This window comes from Canis lupus, chromosome 17, assembly GCF_011100685.1.
Source record: "Canis lupus familiaris isolate Mischka breed German Shepherd chromosome 17, alternate assembly UU_Cfam_GSD_1.0, whole genome shotgun sequence".
Lineage (NCBI taxonomy): Eukaryota > Metazoa > Chordata > Mammalia > Carnivora > Canidae > Canis > Canis lupus.
In genome coordinates, this window is record NC_049238.1 from 16,037,337 (window position 1) to 16,061,262 (window position 23,926).

The 23,926-nt window shown below is 34.1% G+C and overlaps 1 protein-coding gene across 2 annotated transcripts; it reads left to right on the forward strand.

The window, feature by feature from the left end:
- Nucleotides 1–459: 459 nt before the first annotated feature.
- TDRD15 (tudor domain containing 15) lies at nt 460–22,851 on the forward strand. Of its 2 annotated transcripts, XM_038560884.1 has the most exons (4): nt 460–6,580; nt 10,296–10,407; nt 10,671–11,782; nt 22,638–22,851. In XM_038560884.1, exons 1-2 carry the CDS (start codon nt 469–471, stop codon nt 10,352–10,354), a joined length of 6,171 nt encoding a protein of 2,056 aa, XP_038416812.1. In that variant the 5' UTR covers nt 460–468; the 3' UTR covers nt 10,355–10,407; nt 10,671–11,782; nt 22,638–22,851. The 2 variants fall into 2 exon arrangements, with proteins under 2 accessions (XP_038416812.1, XP_038416813.1); XM_038560885.1 differs by lacking the exon at nt 10,671–11,782.
- Nucleotides 22,852–23,926: the final 1,075 nt, after the last annotated feature.

Below are 23,926 nucleotides of genomic sequence, written 5' to 3' on the forward strand. Positions count from 1 at the left end.
CAGGCACATAATTTTTTAAAAAAGAAATAGCACACGAGCAGCATAGGGGTAGATGGAGAGAGGGAGAAACTTAAGTAGGTTCCATATCTAGTATGAAGCCTAACTCAAGCTCTGTCTCAGGACCCTGAGATCATGACCTGAGCTGAAATCAAGAGTCTGACACTTAACCAGGAACCCCAGGCATATAAGGATTTTAAGGTTTATGTTTACATACTGAACCTGTAAAAAGGCTAATTTCAAATTTATGGAAGGCTAATTTCACTTAATCATAACAACTGTCTGCCCAGAAGCTAATTAGTACTTATTATTTGCTTTTAGAAAATGGATTCTACATCTCTGTTACCAACGTTTTTAGACGTGGATCTGACAATATCACATGTAGAATGTCTTCCCAAGGATATTCTGGTGAAATTTCAAGGCAAAAATAATATTGAATGTGAGTTTGACTACCACATATTACAGCGGGAAATGCAGCACATTCCAAAAGAAAAAAATAATGTGGACATTGATGAATTTTGTTTGGTAAAAGAAAGTGTATCTGGCGAATGGCAGAGAGGAAGAGTCATGGAAAAGAAAAATGAACTCTATACAGTGCTCCTCATAGATCATGGAAAAGAACTAAAAGTTAATAGTACACAGGTTGCTTCGGCCTGTGGCAACTTATTTGAGCTACCGCCACGGGTAATAGTTGGTATTTTTGCCAACATACTACCAAATGGGGAAAGATGGCCTCCTAAGGCTTTGAATTACTTCAAGTCATTAGTAGGACTACAAGTGAAAGGCTGTGTACAAGCTGTTTTGCCTCTTCAAATGCTTCTTCTTGAAGTGCCAAAAATTATATCACAGGTTCTTGAATTACAATTAGGCAGACTTATTGATGGGGATTCGTTTCGTCTTATTGTGGAAATGTTAAAAGAATTCCCACAGGAAATATCAGATTTACTAAAACATAAAAGACCTGAGTTACCATTAAGTAATAATGATGCTTCACTTGATATTCAACACATTCTGGGTAATTTGCAGCCAACTTTGTCAGTAGGCAGTATTGAAAGTATAAAGATATCCTCTGCATTGAGCCCAAGTAAATTTTATTGTCAGCTAATTAAATGGATTCCAGAATTAGAAAACTTAACAGTGTGTATGACTTTGCATTATGATACAGCCAGTCAAGAAAGTAGTCCCACATGTGATAACTTTGGACTACTTTGTGTTGCCAAAAGAAGAAATGGGCAGTGGCATAGAGGAATTCTTCAGCAGCTCTTGCCCAATAATCAAGTGAAAATTTGGTTCATGGATTATGGCAATAGTGAAGCTATACCCTCCATCCATGTAAAGAAACTTAAGCAGGATTTTATTTTAGTACCATTATTTTCATTTCCATGTTCTCTGACATATTTGCACAGTCCAGATAGAGATGCCAGAAAATCTCAACTGAGTGTATTTAAACAAGCTTTGTTAGGACAAATAGTATATGCACACCTTGACTGGTTCAATAAGGATGAACATTTGTATTATGTAACACTACAAACTCAGGAGTCTACAACTAATTCTAAGTGTCTGCTGAAGACTGTAGGCACACAAGTACTCTGTCCAGTGTCTGAATCAAAAATCTCTAATATGTTTAAGGAGACTAATGCTTCTGATGTTAACAGCTTTGCAGTTGAGCATTTTACTGGAAATATTGAACGGCCGATAGACTCTCTAAATAAAAGCACTTTGAAAGTAGGTTTTCCTGTTAAAACTGTAGAGATGGACATACGGGCTACCTATATTGCTTTTGTGGCCTATGTATTAAACCCATCAAATTTTTGGGTACGCACTAATGAACATCAGCATGAACTTCAAGATATAATGAAAAATATAAACAAATCTTATGACTTGTGTGAAAATGATGAACTGATTCTAAGAAATCCAGAGCCCGGATTATTATGCTGTGCTAGATACAGCAAGGACAGATACTTTTACAGGGCTATCATCACTGAAATTAATGGTTATAAGATTAATGTTTATTTTATAGATTATGGAAATACTGATTCCATACCATTTTTTGATGTAAAAATTTTGCTTCCAGAGTTTTGGGAGTTGCCTGCCTTAGCCATGTGCTGTTCACTTGCACATATATTTCCTGTTGAAGATTTATGGGTTAAGGCAGCAATTGACTATTTTAAAAAAATTGTCTTGAACAAAGCAATTTTGCTTCAAGTTATAGCAAGAAAAGATGACAAGTACATTGTAAATATTCAGAGTATTGAAGCCTCAGAAAATACTGATGTTGTCTCTCTCATGTTACAAGCTGGATATGCAGAATATTGGGAAGTAGAACCAGAATGTCTCCCCAAATCTGTAAGTGAATATTCAGTGTTAAATTTAAAGTGTAAAAACAAAGTTAATATTAAAGTCCTATCTGCCCTTCTTGAAGGACCTAAACCTAAGAAGTATCATTCAAATAAGCTAAAAGACAGTAACTTGTCTTTGTTAAAGTCCCCAGCTGTTAACTTCTCAGATTTAAGAAATCCTTCTACTTTGTCTGTGGGACCGGAATCAATACGACCTTATAAAGAATATATGTTTAAACCAGGAACAGTCCTTGAAGTCAAGTGTTCTTCTTATTATGGCCCAGGAGACTTTTCATGCCAGCTTCAATGTAAGTTAGAAGACCTAAAATTACTAATGGATCAAATTCAGGATTATTACAGCATTCATTCTGATCCTTATCAAACTGGGCAGATTGCTTGTGTTGCTAAGTATTCCAAAGATGGGAAGTGGTATAGAGCTGCTATTTTGACTCAAGTATCAAGAAAAGAATTTGACATAGTATTTGTTGATTATGGTTACCAAGAAAGGGTTTTAGTTAAAGATATTTGTGCTATTAACCCACGTTTTCTTGTTTTAGAAGTCCAAGCCTTCAGATGTAGTCTTAACCATTTAGTTGAACACATCAGTGGTAAATTCTGTTGGACAAGAGAAGCATGCAGAGACTTTAGGAATTTTATTTCTTCCTCTGGAGGGTTATTGACTTGTGTCATTTATGCCTTAGCTCTTATATATCCAAACTGTTTATATAACTTGGTGGATTTACACTCTCCACTTACTAGTGCAAGAGAATTTCTCATTAATCATGGCTCAGCACAGTATAGTATGTTATCAAAGCCATTCCCATCTTCAGTTAGTCTTTACAGTTACTATTATTCTTCCTTTAACATAAAAATTGGAAGCGAGGAAGAAATATACATATCTCACATATATAGTCCCAAAAAGTTTTATTGCCAACTTAGTAGAAATATTAAAGACCTAGAGATGATAGAAACAAAAATCGTAGAGATTAGTAACCTCAAAAATTGTCCAAAATATGATCCTAGTAAAACGAGGTTGTGCATATCTAAGTATATAGAAGATGGTGTCTCTTACAGAGCTTTAGCAATGCCAACGGATTCATTAACTGATTTTCTGGTCTATTTTGTGGACTTTGGAAATAAGCAGTTAGTAGAAGAAAGTACATTGAGGGTGATTTCAGATCAGTTTCCAGAATTGCTGTTTACACCCATGCAAGCTATTAAGTGTTTTTTGTCAGATCTTAGAGATGTAGATATTCCAGCAGAAATCAGTGGCTGGTTTGAAGATAACTTCTTAGGAAAACCGTTAAGGGCAATAATATTGTCCAGGGAGTCAGATGGCCAGCTTGGTATAGAATTGTATGATGGCTGTCAACATATAAATGAGGAAATTAAAATGTTGCTTCATGCTTATGGAAAAAAACATTGTGACCAAGCACACTGTGTGGAAAAGAGTCCTAAAATAAGTGAGAATGAAAGACTTGCTGTTTCTTTGAAAGGCAAAATAGAAAACAATTATCATCATAATATGATAAATAAAACTAATCTAGTAACGTATTCTGAAAACAAAATAGATCAATTAATGAATCCTGGAAGTACATATGCCAAGCTTTTGAAACCATCAGTTTGTTATAAAATTGAACCGGTGTCAAAAACCAAAGTGAACTCTTTGAGTAGTGGACTAAAAAGTAAGGGAGTAAAAAGTGTCTCTGGATCTGCACATGCTCTCGATGAAAATGATGTGGGCCACAGATCAGTAAGGGTTGTATCACAGTGTTTTAGTGGAGAATTAAATCAAGCAGCCTCTCAAAACCCATCTAATCTTATGAGACCACAGATCAAAGATCTTCCTCAACCCCAAATCTATTTGAATGCCAAAGTTAAAGGATATGTTTCTAATATCAGTAATCCAGCAAGTTTCCATATCCAGCTGGCTGAGAATGCAAATGTAATCATCAGACTCACAGATGCTCTAAATGGAAGCAGAGCAAATTTAGTGAAAGAGAGAAGAAAATCAGTGAAGCCTATGGTGGGAGACCTTGTCATTGCAGAATACTTTGGTGACCATGCCATCTACAGAGCAGTAATTAAGAGAATTTTGCCAGGAAATTCTTTTGAAGTGGAATTTATTGACTATGGTAATACTGCGGTAATAAGTGCTTCCAAAATTTATGAATTTCAGAGGGAATTCTTAACTGTTCCTCAGCTAGGAATCCATTCTTTTCTTAGTGGAGTCAAGTGGAATGAGCCTGATGAAATATGGGACAGTAACACTGTGGATTTTTTCACATCAAAAGTGAGTAACAAAAGAGTTTCTTGTGAATTTTTGAAAAAGCATGAGCGGAGATGGGAAGTCAGTATCATTTGTGACGGAACGTGTATCATTAATGAATTACTGAAATGGACAGCATATTCAAAACTACAGAAAACAGTATTGCAGCTGCCTGTGGCTGTCTCTCAAAAGGTAAGCTCTGGGGAGGATGATGAAATGAAGAAAGGAAAATCAAACGAGTGTAAAGGTCCTGGAATCCTTCAACCATCCTGCCAACAGCTGGTTAAGATTCCTTTGGAAGAGTTAAAACCTGGACAACTTGAAAAGTCTGAAATACTTTATGTCTCAAAAAGTGGGATCTTTTATGTGAAGTTATCCAAAAATAAAAAAATCTTATCAGATTTAACAGTATTAATCGCCAAAGAAGTAAAGAAACCCTCTTTATCAATTGAAAATATTGAAAAAGGTTTAGAGTGCTTGGCAAAATCTAAAAAATCCTTGAAGTGGTATCGATCAAAAGTAGCAAAGAAGTGTGTTGATGAGAAAGTGCTTGTTTTTTTAGTAGATTGTGGTAAGTATGAAATAGTACCTTTCAGTAATACCAAGATGCTTAGTAATGAAATTAGAAATATTCCAAGACAAGCTGTGCCTTGTAAATGGATTTGGTTTGAAAATTTCAAAAGCCGGCCATTTGAGTCCATTGTGGGTTTATTTGCACATTTGGAAATAAATATTCTTTTCCTGAAATATTTGGACTCTGTGTGGAAAGTAGACATTCTGGTAGATGGCCTGTTACTTTTGGAATATTTAAATTTAAATAAAGTTCATGTTGAAAACAAACTTACATCTTCAGAAACTATTTTGAGTGTGGAATCTAAGACTACTGTGTCCTCTTGTACAACAAGATCATATACTTGGGCCCAGCTCCACAATGGAAAACAATATTCTGGTATTGCCACTGCTATTTCTGATCCATCAGATTTCTGCGTTCAGTTAGAAGATTTCTTTGACATAATGAAATCTCTCTTTGTGTTGCTTTCTGATCTACCAGAAAAGTTGCAAAGAGTGCCTCAAGAGTGCATAATTCCCGGTGCAAGTTGTTTGTTCAAATATGAATTGGAAGATCAGTGGAATAGAGTAGAAATTTCTGAGGTCTCTAATCAATCTTTATTACTTGTGTTGATCGACTATGGATTTTCTGTTTCCATACCTTATTCAGATATAAAAAATCTGAAAGTTGCTCCTGTCGAACTTTTGAATATACCAAGGTTGAGTTATCCTTGTATCTTACATGGTATCTTACCTGCTGAAGGGAAACACTGGAATGTAGAAGCCAAAAGTTTTTTTCAAGATTTCCTAAGTAAACCAGGCTTAGTTTTTCAGTTTAGGACATATAATCTTGAAACAAAACTGAAAGTAGAGGTCATTCATGAGAAGAACAATTTGGCAGATATGTTAGTCGCTTCTGGTTTTGCAGCGTATTGTAAAGATTCAGATCATCTTAATGATGGAGTTAGTACTGGATCTACTACAATCCAGCCTCAATTACAGGGGAAGCCTCTCTTCCCATTGTTAGATCAAAATTGTTATAGAAGGGAAAATATAAGTTGTACCTGCTCTGAGAAACAAAGGCAAAAAGAGAAAACTGTAAAGAGGAAAGAAGTCTACCAGAACCTCTTAAGGAAAAGCTGTATCCGTAAAAGATTATATTCTAGAAACGTAACTCTGAGAGAGAAGGCTGATTTTGGGCAGTGTAATCCCCAAAGTTCCTTTACATTGGATACGTGTTCAGCTTCATTTTGGGAACCACCTAATAGTTTCAAGAATAACATCAATTATGCTGAAAACATTTTTGAAAAACTACCAACTGAAGAAATACAGGAAAACAACATAGTGGATTTGAGAATAGCAGTAAAAGCATCGCATGCTAATGAAAAAATTGTATCAGAGGAACAATTTAAGGAACCCTTAAAGGGTAAGTAGCTATTTTAAAAAAGTAGATTGTTTTTGTAGATTTACTTTTTATTCTTTAAATTTTTATTATATGCCAGAATTATCCAAATTGAAAACATTTGTACTGTAAGACTTTATAGAAAATCTGAATAAATGGATAAATGGGACTAATCACTTAATTATAAGATGATACGGGACTGTTTTTTCTTTTTTGGAATGGTGACCTTTGAGAATGTAATGAAAGTGGAGAACATTTTTAACCATATATGCATGCACAAATACATGACATTTTACAGACGATTTCAAGGGTTTCACAAAACTTAAAGGCCCATAAAGCTCAGGTTAATAAATCTTGCTATTAGTGAGCTCCTGGCTTCATTTTGAAGAACCAATTTTCTCTTATCGGTTTCTTATCAGATGAAATAGATCTTTATTTAGGTTTTTTGAGTGTACTTTTAGCATATTGCTAATGCAGTTACAGTTATGGAATAAACTGATGGGACATATTTCCTCTTAAATTTTTTAGATGTCAAACTGATTCTATAATGTTAAAATTTTAATATGTTATAGCTATAGTATCGGATTTTTTAATACATGTTGGGTTTCATTTTCTCTGTGAATTAGTTACTGAGGATGTTTGTAGGCTATAAAAATGCTTCTTGTTTAATGAATGTTCTGACTATAAATCTGTTATTCCATGTTCTAACTCGTATTCTAGCAGGTTACTTTCTTTTAATGGCAGAGGGATCTTGTTTTTATTGACATATTTTAGAAAGAATATTTCATTTGAATTCATATTTAGGTGTTTTATAGTGAATGGATATTTTAAAATTGGCTCTTATTTTTGAATATTTTGTTACTGAATTAGCGGTTATGGTGGAGTGCTTATTATGTTCCAGGTGCTGTGTTAAGGTTTTCATATGGATCCCTCATTTAAAGGTTACCAAACTCTCAAGTAGGTTGATACTGCGGTTTAAATGGAGTCTGACAACTAGCTGCCTGAATTCTAAATCACCTTAGAGAGGGACAAGGAGGAAAACAATTGGTGAGCTAAATACCACATTTATTAATAAAGCAACAACCCCAAAATAATACTGATAAATGTGGGTTTATATCTGTGGGGAAAATAGGTTTACCAACAGTAGGCACAGAGCTGGAACTGCCCCTCCCTCCCATGTGGGGGGGCCTACCCCTGCTTGAGACATTGATCTCCCAAAGAAAGGGAGGGAGGAGGAAGAGGCTACCTTAACTTATTCCTTTGTCCTCCTTTGTCCTCCAAATGGACCAATCAGATTGGCCCTCCTCCTGGTCTAAGTAAGGAAGCCAAAAACCAACAGAGTGTTGGGTGAGGAGAGTGCCACACCTGTGAATACTTCTACATGGGAGGAAACTTCAGGAATGGGAAGACGCACCCCCCAAAATTATCACTGTTTTATGGATGAGGCTCAGGGCAATTGTCCATGGATAGAAGACAGGATCTTAGTTCCCTATATACTTAGCAACTCTGACGTCTCCAACTCTATAGTCTTTTGTTAATTACTTATATTGCCTTCTGAAAAGCAGTTAGATCGTTTGAGGCAGAGTTTTCAGTAAGCTTCTGGCCCTCAGCCCATACATTTTAGCGCTTCCACAATTTCTTTTATTACTCTACCTGAATATATTTCCACCTTCATTTTTCTTAAATTCCTTAAAAACCCACCTCAGGCCCCCATCTCCATCCTACCTCCTGCATTCCTAGCACACGGTGAATCAATGAGTGAGTTAAATGAAGATAGCTATACCAAAAGCAGCTAATAAAACATCAGATTATAGTTCTAAAAATTTTGAAGTTTTTTTTTGGGAAAATCTTTGAGGCAAACATAAGAAACATGGTTTCACAGACTTAGAATTTACTAACACATGTGCTATAATCAGTTTTAAAACAAAATAAGACAACAAGATGGTTTCGTTGCTTTGAGTACTGTCCAGGCTCCTAACACTTATTCCTTGACCGCCAGCAGTACTGTAGTAGCCACTGATGTTTGCTATTACTGCTTGCACATGCTCCGGATCTTAGGGAAAAATGGTTTTAATTCTCTGTTAGAGCTCTCAATATTTGAAGTTCTCTTCCCTATTAAAGAAGCTAGAAAAGTGGTGCTAGTGCCCATGCTTTTCAATCTGGGCTTTGCGTTCAAAAGGAAGCTTTAAAAAATTCTGCCTGGGTCTCACTTTTTAGAGATGGTTTTAGTTGATCCAGCTGTGATCTCACCGTCTTAAAGCTCCCCGGGTGAGTCTAACGTCCAGCCAAGGTTGAGAACCGCTGTTCCAGAGACTATTGTGGATAACTTTCTGAATTGTTAGAGAAAAATACTTATTTTGGACTTCACAAAACCTGTTAGAATCTATCGCTCTGATATTTGGAGTCCAGACAATACATAGTGAGTCATAGTAGTTCTGTGCTAAACTTAACTCAAAGTGTCATTGTTTTAGAAATGGCCTCAAAGTATAAGGCGTTTATTTTGCCTTGCCCAGGTATTGTTTTAATTATACATTTAGAAAATTGGCTTAGCTGTCCCATAGTTTCAGCCTACTATAACATATCTGTATTAAAATATCCAAGCTAGTGTTTTTTATTTGCAGCCTGTTTTCTCAGAATAAGTTACTAGTGTGTGTCCAAGATGTCTTTGCTGTTGTTGCTTGCTTGTTTTTCCCTGGAAGTCCTTAAATAGATAATTATGGGAACTAGGAGAATGTAACAACCCTTTGAAAAGCACACAAATATCGAGTTACTGAGGCAGTGCGTGATGCTGATATGTGCTACCTTCCTACAGTTGCGTATTTAACTAGAGGACAACTTTGAAAGAAATCTAGAATGGCAACCCATTTTTGAGGAGACTTTTGTCTGACCTTTTACATTCAAGATGATATAGCTAGATATCCAAAGGGGAATGGCTGATAGGCATGTAAAATGTTAGGCTGAATTCTGAAAATACAAGACTTGTAAGTGATACTTATGGATCACTTGCATTGGATCTAGCACAGTATTTAAAAGTATGGGCAATGAGGCCCCACTCCATGAGTTTGAATTCCTGCTGCATCCCTTCTTAACTGTGAAACTGGAGATAAGCTTTCTAACATATTGATTTTTTTTCAGTTTCTTCATCTGTCATATGCAGCTAATGATGACACCATTGGCTGAGTGAGGGCTACATAAGTTAAGACCTGTGAAACCTCTTCACTAGTACCTGGTACAAAGTAAATGCTCACTAATTCTAGAAAAATCAGACATTCTAATAAAACTACTGTATTTGTTTTGAAAATCTTTTGTGAAGTAACTTGAAAAATTGCTGATGTTGCTCTGCATGAAATTGCAATATTTAGGACAGTGTATAACAGGCACATATTTGCAGTAAATAGATTAACAGTTAAATCTTTTTGGAAGATTGGATTTCTGATAGAATTCTTGTTCTAAATGAAGACTAGAAGAAACAAAAATGTATTTTATTTTCCAGAATGGATATATATTAGTAATTATTTAAGAAAAGATGTTTTTAGTTAAGTGTAAGTATGTTTTAGTATATGTATAATCTGTATGCTATATTTCTTTCCTTTACCTTTTTAAATTATGACTATTAGCAATTAAGCAAAAAATTCTGTTTATAGTAGGAACCTTCAAAATAATGTCATGACTATTAATGAAACCCATAATTCTTGGAAAATATAATCTAACATACTAATTATTCTTTCTTGTTTTTCAGTGCAAGGAGATGAAAGCTCAGATCTTTTATGCATCAGTTTGGCAACAGATAATACATAGGATACCCAGTAATTCCTGTTTTGTTTTAGATGCTCCAAATATATAATAAAGTGGTAAGCATATGACAATTTCTAAACTCAAAGTATCTGAAAGGCATCTAGATTGTTCAGATTATTTTCCTAGCAGACAGTGATTAGAATGTTACAGATTAGAATGTTACAAATTTGTTGTGACCAGGAATTATGATGACTTGTTTTCAGAAAGAATATTTAGGAAATGTGTTTCACTCCTAAAGTATTTTAAACATTTTATTTGATAAAGTATTCTTTGCTATATTTTCAGTCATTAGATAATATTTTACTGTTATATCTTTCAGGTGTCTTTCCTGACTAAAGCCTCTGTTTCTGTTGCTACTTTATAGAGTCATCGTCGAGGTCATGGATAGTACATAGAGAGTTAATGCTACACAACCACATTCCCAGGAAAATATGGGTGCTTATAGGACACTTAGAATATGGAAGAAAAGTCAGACTTAATCCCATTCTTCCCTCTCTCTAGCTCATACAATGGGATTTTTCTTTTACTTTATTTTGTGTGTGTGTGTGTGTGTGTGTGTGTGTGTGTATATATTTATTTTGGCTTTATATTTTTAGTTATTTGTTGTAGATATTTGTGACATTCAAGAACACTACTGTTTAGTTGGGGGAGAGAGGATTTTGTCAGTGCATTTACTTGTGAATTAGGATTTATCTTACAAGTAAACATTTATTGAGCAAATTCGGAGTATATTCTTGCAGAGATAGAACCATAAAATCATACGAGTACACTTAAGAGTTTCTGCCAAATAGTTTCGAAGAACTAGAGATTTGGTGATTTAGAAAATATTTGAAGAAACTTAGATATTTTCTAAGCTAGCTAGGGCAATCAAATTTATTATTGGTACATGTATATTGAGTGTATTGATGTTGTCATTTTTTTGTGGTTAGGAAGTAATTTCCAGAAATACTGTTGTTTATGAATAGGAGTTTAAATTTGGTATCTTGAAAGTTTATTCGAAGTGAGGAGTGTATTTTTACACTACAAATTAATCTGTGGTTTGTGGTTATTTTAGAGCAGACCATTTAACATTGACTCTTTGTAATATAATTTCTTTGAACACTTTTTTTTTCCTTTTCCCCCAAATCTTACCAGATCTTAGAGATTATTTTGTACACTTTAGAAAAGTGCTTCTATTGGAAAAATAATTCACTCTATACAACTTCTGTGACTGTTGTATCATAGGGCACTGGGCAGCTTTTGTTTGTTTTGGTACCATAAAATATGGCAAAGATAACAATTTGGTTAATTTAAAAAAAATAAATGAACTTGAATGCCAAAAAAAAAAAAAAAAGATAAAGTAATAATGGATGTTTTTGGTACCAGTTTTATCAGGAAGAGCCTCCGGTCCTTCAGTTTTTTAGATTTAACTTCATTGAATTGTGTCTTCAGGTATAGTATTTTATGTTTGGAAATAGACAAACTTCACAAATTTATTATAGCATTTGTTGTTAAATATTGTAGAAAATGTTTTTACAATCTACATTTAGTTAATTCCTACTTGTTATTTTTTTTAAACAGAAGCCCAGTATAGAGAAGTAGCTGAATAAAGGATTAAAATAGTTTCCTTTTAAGATATAAATAGTGCTTAATTTAAAGCTATTTTCCTTTTTTTTTATTTTGAAGGCACATCCCTCCTCCCATATTTGTATATTACACTATAAAATTACAACCTGGAGGATGTATAGTAATTCAGAGTACTTTCAAATAAAAACAAATAAAAAAGTATATTCGATGTTAGGATTTATATTTTCTTAGGATTAAGTTATTATTATATTTTACAGATAAATGAATATTAATGCTTTTTTTTCCTAGTCTAAAACACTTATATTAGTTTAAGTTAATAGAATCTGTTTTTTTGTAAATGTTGGCAACAGACTGTTGGTTCAAAATTTGGGAAAGAGTAACTCATTTGACTTTTTTAGATTTAAATATTTTCAAAGTTAAGGATTGTTAAGTTTTAAATTTGCTTTATTCATATAAATTAAAAATATTTTTTGAACTCCTATAAAAATGGTTTATAAGAATGGAAAAAAAGCATTCCATAGAAATGGATTGGTTTTTAAAAAATATTCACATAATCATATTCAAAGTTATATACATGGATATAAAATAAAAACACATAAAAAGTGTTAAAGACAAATTGTTGGGGTACCTGGATGGCTCAGATGGTTAAGCATCTACCTTTGGCACAGGTCATGATCCTGGGGTCCTGGGATTGACTAAGCCCTGAGTCATGGTTCCTGCTCAGTGAAGGACCCTTTGTCTCTCTCTCTTCCCCTCTAGTGCCCTCTCTTGCTATCTCTGTTGCAGTTTCTCTCTTAAATAAATTTTTAAAGATTTTGTTTGAAAGACAAATTATTAATTTATCTTTTCTTGGCACTATCACTTTGATTCTCTTACACCATCCACAAAGATAAACTCAAAATGGATGAAAGATCTAAATGTGAGAGAAGATTCCATCAAAATCCTAGAGGAGAACACAGGCAACACCCTTTTTGAACTTGACCACAGTAACTTCTTGCAAGATACATCTATGAAGGCAAGAGAAACAAAAGCAAAAATGAACTATTGGGACTTCATCAAGATAAGAAGCTTTTGCACAGCAAAAGAAACAGTCAACAGAACTAAAAGACAACCTACAGAATGGGAGAAGATATTTGCAAATGACCTATCAGATAAAGGGCTAGTATCCAAGATCTATAAAGAACTTATTAAACTCAACAGCAAAGAAACAAACAATCCAATCATGAAATGATTCTAAATTCTTCTATAGGAGATTCTGCGTTGGTTAAATTTTATGTCTAAGTTTTTAAAAGATCTGTATTAATATAACTTTTTCTGACTTTTTAATGTGTATTTAACTCTAATATTACTTGTTATAGTTATGTACACCCAAGGGAAGTTATTTTTGTTTTGTATATTGAGTATTGTTAATTTTTCACAGTACAATACTTTAAGTATAGTTTGCTGAAGTCTGAATGTGTGTGTGTGTGTGTTTTAAAAGACTACTATAGCATTAACAATCAAACCTTGTGTATATTGTGATGAAAAATTGAATTCACTTTAACATTTCCCATAACCAAAGCTAGTCCTTACTCAAACACTTAGAAGTACTTTAAAAGAGGAAAAAACATACTAATTCTCAAAGTTCTTAACCTTTCACTTTTTCACTTTTAAGAAGTGTTGGATTTTTAAAATTACAAATCTTTTTATTTGGCCTATAGTTTTTTATTTTAAAATTTTTATTCTAGTCTTTCTTTCTCTGATTGACTTATTTCTCTCAGCATAAACCCTCCAATTCATCCATGTCAATGTAAAAGACAATTATCATATGGTTTACTCCTATATGGAATATAAGAAATAGTGAAAGGGACCATAAGGGAAGGGGGAAACTGGTGAAAAATGAGAGAGGAAGACCAATCACAGAAGACTCCTAGCCCTGGGAAACAAAGAGTTACAGAAGGGGAGGTGGATGGGGGGATAAGTAACTGGGTGGCAGGCATTAAGGAGGGCACATGATGACATGAGCACTGGGTGTTATACTATATGTTGGCAAATTGAATTTAAATAAAATCTTAAACTCTAGTTAATATTGAGTATTGTACTGGTTTCAGGAATAGATTTCAGTGATACATCACTTATATACAACACCCAGTGCTCGTCACAATGAGTGCCCTCCTTAATACCCATCACCCATTTAATCCATCCCCCCACTCACCTCCCCTTTATCAACCCTTAGTGTGTTCTCTACGCTTAAGAGTCTCTTATGGTTTGCTTCCCTCTTTTCTTTCTTCCTCATGTTCATCTATTTTGTTTCTTATATTTCACATATGAATAAAATTATATGGTATCTGTCTGTCTCTGACTCAATTTGCTTAGCATAATACATTCTAGCTTCATCCCTGTTGTTGCAAATGGCAAGATTTCATTCTTTTTGATGCCTTAGTAATAGGTCCTGGGTGTGTGTGTGTGTGTAAAATCACCTCTTTATCCATCAGTTGATGGACATTTGGGCTCTTTCCATACTTTGGCTATTGTTGACAATACTACTATAAACATCAAAGTGAATGTGTCCTTTCAAATCAGTATTTTTTGTATCATTTGGGTAAATACCTAGTAGTACAATTGCTGGGTCATAGGGTAGTTCTATTTTTAACTTTTTGAGGAACCTCCATACTGGTTTCCAGACTGGCTATACCAGTTTGCATTCCCACCAACAGTTGGGACGTTCCCTTTTCTCCACATCCTTGCCAATATCTATTGTTTCCTGAGTTGTTCATTTTAGCCATTCTGACAGGAGTGAGTGGTATCTCATTGTGGTTTTTGATTAGCATTTCCCTGATTAGCATTTCCCTGATTAGTAATGTTGAGTCTCTTTTCATGTGTCTGTAAGCCATCCGTAGGTCTTTGGGAAAGTGTCTATTCATGTCTTTTGCCTATTCCTTAACTAGCTTATCTGGTTTTGGATGTTAAGTTCTTTATAGATTTTGAATACTAATCCTTTATTGGATATGCCTTTGCAAATATCTTTTTCCATTCTGTAGGTTGCCTTTTAGTTTTGTTGATTGTTTCCTTCACTGTACAGAAGCTTTTTGATGAAATCCCAGTAGTTCATTTTTGCTTTTGTTTCCTTTGCCTCTGGCCATGTCTAATAAGAAATTTCTATGGCCAATGTCAATGAGGTTACTGCCTGTGTTCTCTAGGATTTTTATGGTTTCCTCTCTCACTTTTAGGTCTTTCATCCATTTTGAGTTTATTTTTCTGTATAGTGTACAAAAGTGGTCCAGTTTTTCTCCTACGTGCTTCTGTCCAGTTTTCCCAACACCATTTCTTGAAGAGATTGTAACAACTCAGAGCAATGGATAGAGAACCTAAGCAGAATAAACATGGCTCTGAATGACACACTGGACCAGATGGACTTCACAGAGATATTCAGAACATATCATCCTAATGCAGCGAGATGCGCTTTCTTTTAAGTGCACATGGAACATTTTCCAGAACAGATCACATACTGGGTCACAGATCAGGCCTCAGTAAGTACAGAAAGATGGAGATCATACTATGTGTATCTTCAGACCGCAACACTGTGAAACTTGAAGTCAATCATAAGAAGAAAATTAAAGACCACAAATATGTGAAGGTTAAAGAACATCCAACTAAAGATGAAAGAGTTAACCAAGAAAATAAAGAAGAAATAAAATATGTGGAGTCAAATGAAAAGGAAAATGCAACAGTTCAAACCTTTGGGACTCGCGGCAAAGGTGGTCATAAGAGGAAAGAATAGAGCAACCCAGACTTACCTCAAGAAGCAAGAAAAGTCTCAAATACACAACCTAACCTTACATCTAAAGGAGCTAGAAATGGGGTAGCAAAAAAAGGCCTAAAGGGAAATAATAAAGGTTGAGCAGAAATGATATAGAAACACAAAAACAGTAAAACACATCAACAAAACTAGGAGCTGATTCTTTGAAAGAATTAATAAAATTGATAAACCCCTAGCCAGACTTTAGCAAAAAGGAAAAGATAAAGGACCCACATAAAGTCATGAATAAAAGAGCACAATCAACATCACAGAAATATAAACAATTAGAATATTATAACAAACTATATGCCAACAAATTGGGCAATCTGGAAGAAATGGATAAATTCCTAGAAAAATATAAACTACTGAAACAGAAATAGGAAATCTGAACAAACCCATAACCAGCAAAGAAATTGAATCAGTAATCAAAATTCTTCCAAAAAACAAAAGTCCAGGGCTGCCTGGCTTTCCAGGAGAATTCTACCAAACATTTAAAGGATTAATACTTATTTTTCTCAAACTGTTCCAAAAAATAGAAATGGAAGGAACACTTCCCAACTCCTTCTCTGAGGTCAGCATTACCTTGACTTTTATTTGGTTGATAGTTTGGATATAATTTTCAACCTTTTTCAGAAGCTTGCAGCATTATATATTTTTTTTCTACATTTGACTTTTAGAATTTTTCTTAGGTTATATTATCACAGCCATACTAAATAAACTTAAGATTCTAGTAGCTATTTCTCTCTAGCTAGGGTACATTAACATCTTAGTGTGAACTCTATGTAATAGTTTTAATGTATTTTCTTGGCCTTCTCAATTTATTAATTGTAAAATGATCAGTTATTGACAAGTTATATTATCGTAATGATTTTCTATGACATAACATTTCTGTCTTGATGTCCTCAAACATACTCCTGTCTCTGAATATTTTCTCCTTAGTACTAAATCATCCTTCTTTATAATCTAATCAGTTTCTTATATGGTACATTCATTCATCAAATGTTTTTGGAAATCACCATATTCAATATAGGAGATACAAAAATGAGTCCAATTCTGATTGTTTAGTTCCAGTGGTGGAAGCAAGTTAATTGTAAATGATACATGGTATGTAATAAGGGTATATAATATGTGCTTTAGGACCACAGAGGGCAATGTGCCTAACTTCCTGAGGAACTAGTTGAAAAAGACTTAAAAAATATGGCCTGTGAACCTGATTCTTGAAAGAACTTAGGCAAACCTACAAGGAAGGAACTTGAGACTGCATAGTACAGCCAAGCAAAACTGACTCGATACAAACCAGTCTTGATTGCCAAGGTCCAAGAGGAACTGGGGGTAGGAAGGGATGGATATGGAGTTTCTTCATGGATATGGAGTTTCTCTCTGGGGCTCTGAAAAGGTTCTGAAATTAAATGGTGAGAGTGGTTACACAACTCTGTGAATATACTAAAATCCACTGATCTGTACACTTAAAGGTAAATTTCATGACAACTGAATATTCAGTGAAGCTTCTTAAAAATTAAACGTATGAAGCTTTATATATAGCTTATGTATTCAATAAACTATTCCTTGAGACTATTTAGAGAAGAATGGAGCTATGTAATGACATTCTGATATCTACTTTAGAACAGAATACAATCTGAAACCTCAAGATTCAAAAAATAAATGAGAAAAGAGAGGCCTAGGAAGGGGAAAGTAAGATCCTTAGCCCAGGTTATTCGATGCATGTCATTATTAGCTATTGGTGTGTGATTCATTTTTATGAATTTTTAAGTATAGACATAAAAGTATACAAAACAGATCTATAGCTAGAAGTCTTATTTCTGATTGAACCACCCTTGTAACTGCTTCTTAGTTCAAAAATGGAACATTGCCAAGATTCTAGAGGTTCTTTTCCTGTCCTGGCAAATATTTATGCCCTCCTCTCCAAAGGAGCTACTACCTTCCTTTCTTTTTGTGTCTTTAAAATAGTTTTACCACCTAATTTTGCCAACAACCAAGAAAAAAATGTTTTTATCTTTTAATGTTTATATACGGAACTGATAGTATGTTTTTATATCTATTCCTTTCTACAGCTTTTAAATATGGGATTTATCAATTTGTGCAGCTGTAGTTCATTTTAGTTTCTGAATATAAAGTAAAACATCCTATTTTGATGACATTTTTCCAGTTTTCAATTATTTTAAGTAATTATGAGAAATACTATGCATCTTTTCATAAACGTGCATTTCTGTTGGATGTGTGCTAGGTCCCATTGCTAGAATTGTTGGGTCATTGGTTGTACACTAGTGGTTGTACGCTGTGTACTAGTGTACACAGAGAATGAGGTGCTATAATTACCCACTGGATGTGGAGTTCTCTTCACCTGCTGAGTGTATTTCTGTGGTGGATGTGTATGATCCGCATTGACATGAATCGCCAAGATTGACATACCAAGACTCACGTGCCATTACCACTGGCTCATCCAAATGCCTCTTCTATAGGTTTTCTTTATTTTCCAGATTTGTACCTTCTGAGCCCCAAACAACCAACTTAACCAGTTGGCACTTTGTAGAAGACTATATATACTTACCTCAGATTTCTTCCATTTCCATTCAGAAAGGTTGTGGGCTGTGCCCAAAGAAAAGTTTCTTCTCATCATTGTTCCTTTAGAGATGCCCCTGAATGGAGATGTAGGTTGGCAGTAGTTCATGTTGCCTTGCAATGGCGTATTGAGTTAACATTTATGGGTCAGACTTCCAACGGTCATAGGAAACATTCCTGGAAAGACAGACAGGTTAGGATTTTTGAGTGTTGAAATACCCTTACATTTCTGGGATGCCCCATTTAGGCATGTTATACAATCTTTTTAATGTCTTTCTAGATTTGGTGCTAGCATTTTTTAAGGAATTTTGTTTATGAGGGATATTGGTCTAAGATTCTTTTCTCCCCCTTTGTGATATCTTCTCTGGATTTGATATTAGGATAACAGAATGAGTTGGTAAATGTCTCCTCTGCTGCCTGAGAAATCTTAATGTAGGATTATGTTATTTCTAAACTCCTTTTTAAAGAAGTTTCACTTTCCCCCCATTTTTTCCATTTTCCATTTCTTTGACTTAAGAGTAATTTCTTCTTACTCTGTGCTTGATTTTTTTCTAGCTTCTAGCTTTTTCTAGCGTTCTAGTCTCTAAATCTAGAGAGTTTATTTTATAGCTTTCACTTTTGTATTAGAAGTGCTTAATGCTATAAACTACTTCTTAAGCATTCTTCATCTGCATCCCATATGTTCTAAAGTGTTTTTATTTTTTAGGTTATTTTCTAATACTCCTTTATATTAACTTGGATTCAATGACAATTTTCTTAGTGCTTGTTTTTCTGCGAATATCTTTATTTTTGTCATCACTTAAAAATAATTTTAGGCATATTTTAATATCCTTTGATAAACTCCTTTCAAGCATACAACTCAAGTGTTTGGTAGTTGTAACAAGTTGAGCAATTATCTCCATAAATACCTTTTGCAGCATCTTATTCATCATCATTCCTGCAACATTTACTGTTAATCCTCCTATCCTTCTCCAGTCTTACTCCCTATTTCAGGCAAGGGGGGGGACTTCTGTCCCTCATGGCTTCTGTTTTATGGAATCATAAAGTAAAGGAATCATATGTTCTCATGTCTGGCCTCTTTCAATGGGCAGAGTGTTTTGCTGATTATATCCTTGTAAATGTTTAAGTTCATCCATGCCCCCACCCATTTCCCCTCTAGAAACCACCGTTTGTTCTCTGTATTTAAGAGTCTATTTGTCTTTTTTTTGTTCATGTTATTTCACTTCTATGGAAATTAACAAATAATGTTTGTCCTCCTTGGACTTACTTCACTTAGCATTATAGCCTTTAGATCCATCTGTGTCATTGCAAATGGCAAGATATCCTCTTTTTTTTTTTTTTTTTGGCTGAGTTATATTCCATTATAGATACATATGCCACATTTTCATTCATCTATGGATGGACACTTGTGTTGCTTTCATATCTTGACTATTATAAATACTGCAACATACAGAGGAGTGCATATATCTTTTTCAGAGTAGTATTTTCATTTCCTTTGGGTAAATATCCAGTAGTGGAATTATTGGATCATATGGTAATTTTATTTTTAATTTTTAAAGGAACGTCCAAACTGTTTTTCACAGTAGTGGTACCAATTTACATTCCCATTAACAGTTTGTGAGAGTTCCTTTTTCTCAACATCCTTGCTTATGCTTGTTGTTAGTTCCATTTTTGATTTCAACTTACATCTGTCAGAATGGCTAATATTTCATTGTGATTTTAATTTGCATCTCCCAGATGATTAGTGTCTTTGAGCATCTTTTCATGTGTTGGCCATCTGTATGTTGTCTTTGGAAAAATATTCAGGTCTTCCACTCATTTTTAATTGGATTGTATTTGGTGTGGGGTTATAAAAGTTTATCATATATTTTGAATACTAATCCCAATTGGATTTATCATTTGAAAATGTTTTTTCCCATTCAGTAAGTTATGTGGTTTTCTTTTTTGTTGATGGTTTCCTTTTCTGTATAAAAACCTTTTATTCCGTTATAGCCCAGTACTTTAATTTTGCTTTTGTTTCTCTTGCCCAAGAAGACCTGTCTAAAAGCATTTCTTTGGGCAATGTCAAAGAAACCACCTGTTTATACTTCTTTTCTTCCAGGGGTTTTATGATTTAAACTTTCACATTTGGGTCCTTAATCCATTTTGAGTTTATTTTTCCAGATGGTGTAAGAAAGTGATCCAGTTTCATTCTTTTGCATGTAGCTCTCCAGTTTTCCCAACACCATTTGTTGAAGAGACCATATTTTCTCCATTGTATATTCTTGCCTCCTTCATTGTAGATCAACCATATAAGCATGGGTTTATTTACAGGCTCTCTGTTTCATTTTTCTATGTGTCTGTGTCAGTATCATACTGTTTTGATTACTATAGCTTTATAGCATATGTTGAAATCTGGGATTATGATACCTCTAGCTTTGTTCTTATTTCCAAAGATTGTTTTGACTATCTGTGGTCTTTTGTGGTTCCATACAAGTTTTAGGATCATTTGTTCCAGTTGATAATTTGATCTAGATTGCAGTAAATCTGTAGATTGCTTTAGGTAATATAGATCCATGTTGACTTTTTCCAATCCAGAAGCATGGAACATCTTTCCATTTATTTGTGTCTTCAATTTCTTTCATCAACATTTTATAGTTTTTGGAGTATAGATATTTTGCCTCTTATGTCAAGTTTATTCTTAGGTATTTTTGGTACAATTATAAATGGGATTATTTTCCTAATTTCCGTGCTACTTCGTTATTAGTATATAGAAACTCAATAGATTTCTGTGTATTTTGTACTGAATTCTAGTAGTTTTATGCTAGAGTCTTTAGGGTTTTTAAATATATATTATCCTATCATTTGCAAAAAGTAAGTGTTTTTTCTTTCTGCCTTATCAATTTGGATGCTTTTTCTTTTTCTTGTCTGATTGCTGTGGTGAGGACTTCTAGTACTATGTTGAATAAAAGTGATGAGAGTGGACATCCTTGTCTTGATCCTAGAGGAAAAGCTCCCAGTTTTTCACCATTGAGTATGATGATAGCTGTGCATCTTTAACATATGGCCTTCATCATATTGGGGTGTATTCTTTTCACATCTACTTTGTTGAGGATTTTTATCATAAATGGATGTTATGCCTTATCAAATGCTTTTTCTGAACCTGTTGAGATGTTTCTTTTGTTAATATAATGTATCATGTTGATTTATAAATCTTGAACCACCTTTGCATCCCTGGAATAAATACCACTTGATTGTGGTGAAGGATTTTTAAAAATGTATCATTGGATTTGTTTTGCTGATATTTTGTTGAGGATTTTTGTATCTTTTAATCAGAATTATTGGCCTGTAGTTGTGTCTCTCCGTCTCTCCCTCTTTTTTTTTTTGGTAGTGTCTTTGGTTTTAGTATCAGGGTAATGCTGCCCTAATGAATTTAGAAGCCTTTCTTACTCTTCTATTTTTTTTGGGGGGGGGAATAATTTGAAAGGAATGGGTACTAACTTGTTAAATTTAAATCATTTGAATTATTGGTAGATTCACCTGTGGAGCCTGGTCCTGGATTTTTTTTTTTTTTGGTTAGGAGATTTTTTGATTAATGATTCTATTCATTGCTAACAACTTGTTCAAATTAATTTATTCCTAATTCAGTTTTGGAAGGCTATGCTTCTAAGAATCCATTTCTTCTAGGTTACCCAATTTGTTGGCAAAATATTCTTTTTGTTTCTGTGGTGTAGGTTGTTATTTCTCCATTTCTAATTTTGAGGCCCCTCCCCCCTTTTTTTCTTGATGGGTCTGGCTAAAGAATGATAAATTTTGTTTCAAAGGACCAGCTCTTGGTTCTTTATCCACTTTTATTCTTGCTATCCTAGTGGATAAGACAAACTATCTTTTGGTTTTAATTTGATTTCACTAATGATATTGCACATGTCTTCATGTGCTTATTAGCCATTTGTATATCTTCTTTGAATAAAAGTTTTCAAAAATTTTCATCATTAAAAAATGTTTTTTAAATCTCTTTATTGTTGAGTAGAAAGAATTTATGTATTCTGGATCCAAGCCCCTTATCCTGTATATAGTTTACGAATATTTTCCCCCATTTTTCTGGGTGTCCTTTCACTTTGATGTCCCTTTGAAGCACAAATATTTTCAATTTTGATGGAGTCCAGTGTGTATCCATATTTTTGATGCTTTTGCATTTGCTCTTGGTGTTATACATAAGAAATCATTATGTAATCCAAGATGATGAATGCTCATAAAAGTTTTTTCCTAAGAGTTTTAGAGTCCTAGTTCTGATGTTTAGGTCTTTGGTCAGTCTTGAGTTAGTTTTTGTATGTGGAATGAGGTGGAATCTTACTGCCTTTTTTTTTTTTTTTTTTTTTGCAGGTGGATTTCTAGTTTTTACATCGTCATTTATTTAAAAAGACGCTGTCCACTGAGTTTTTGTGGAAACTGTCAAAAACACTTGACCCAAAATGACTTACTTGTGGACTCTTAATTGTCTTCCATTGATGAATAGGACTAGCCTTTTGCATGTACTTCACTGTTTTGATTATTATAGCTTTGTAATATTTTTGAAATAAAAGTTCTCATTTGTTCATTTGTTGATTCGTTTTTGGTCCTTTTCTAAAATGATTTTGGGTCTGTTACATTTCCATATGAATAGGAGGGGTCAGATTTTAAACTTCTGCCAAAACAAACAAACAAACAAACAAACACCCTACCTAGATTTTATAGCAATTGGTTTAAACTGTAGATTAATCTGGGGGAAATTTGCTATCTTAACAGTGTCAACCCTTCCGGCCCTGGAACAGGGACTATGTTGATCTTTAATTTACCTCTACAATGTTTGTAATTCTTAGTGCACAAATCTTGAAACTTATTCTGAAATCTAGAAACTTATTCTGTTTCTAAATATTTTCTTTGTTGCTAATTATAATGAAAGATGTTGATTTCATTATTTGTTAGTTCATCTATTAGAATACAATTAACTTTGAATTTTGACCTTGTGTTTTGTAACCTTTCTGTACTTGTTCATTCAAATCTGTGTATGTGTGTTTATTCATGAGAGAGAGAGAGAGAGAGAGGCAGAGACACAGGCAGAGGGAGAAGCAGGCTCCATGCAGGGAGCCCAACCTGGGACTCGATCCTGGGTCTCTAGGATCAGGCTCTGGACTGAAGGTGGCGCTAAACCGCTGAGCCACTGGGCTGCCCTGTATGTGTGTTTCTTTGGATTTGCTGCATACGGAATGTCATAGCAAATAAAACTCAAGTCTTCCTTTTATTTGGATGTATTGGGTGGTGGTTGTTGTTTTGCCAGGTTGCAGGAGTTAGAATCTCCAATATTATGTTGAAAAGAAATGGTAAGAGCAGGTATCCATGTCTTGTTGTCTGTATTAAGGAAAAGGCCTTCTGTCTTACATCATTAAGTATGATGTTTACGGTTGTATATTAACCTTTAATCAGATTGAAGTTTTTTTCTAGTCTTTGAGTTTTTATCATGAATAGATGCCTACTTTATTTCTCTTGGTTATATATTACTTTTACTTTCCCCCCCTTTTTTTTTATTACAACGTGGGTGTATGTTATAATAGTTTTGGGTTGTTATCTTCCTCTTAAGATTTTAAATTTTTGTTCTGGTAGTTTGTTAGATTATTATTGGACCACTTGGCTTT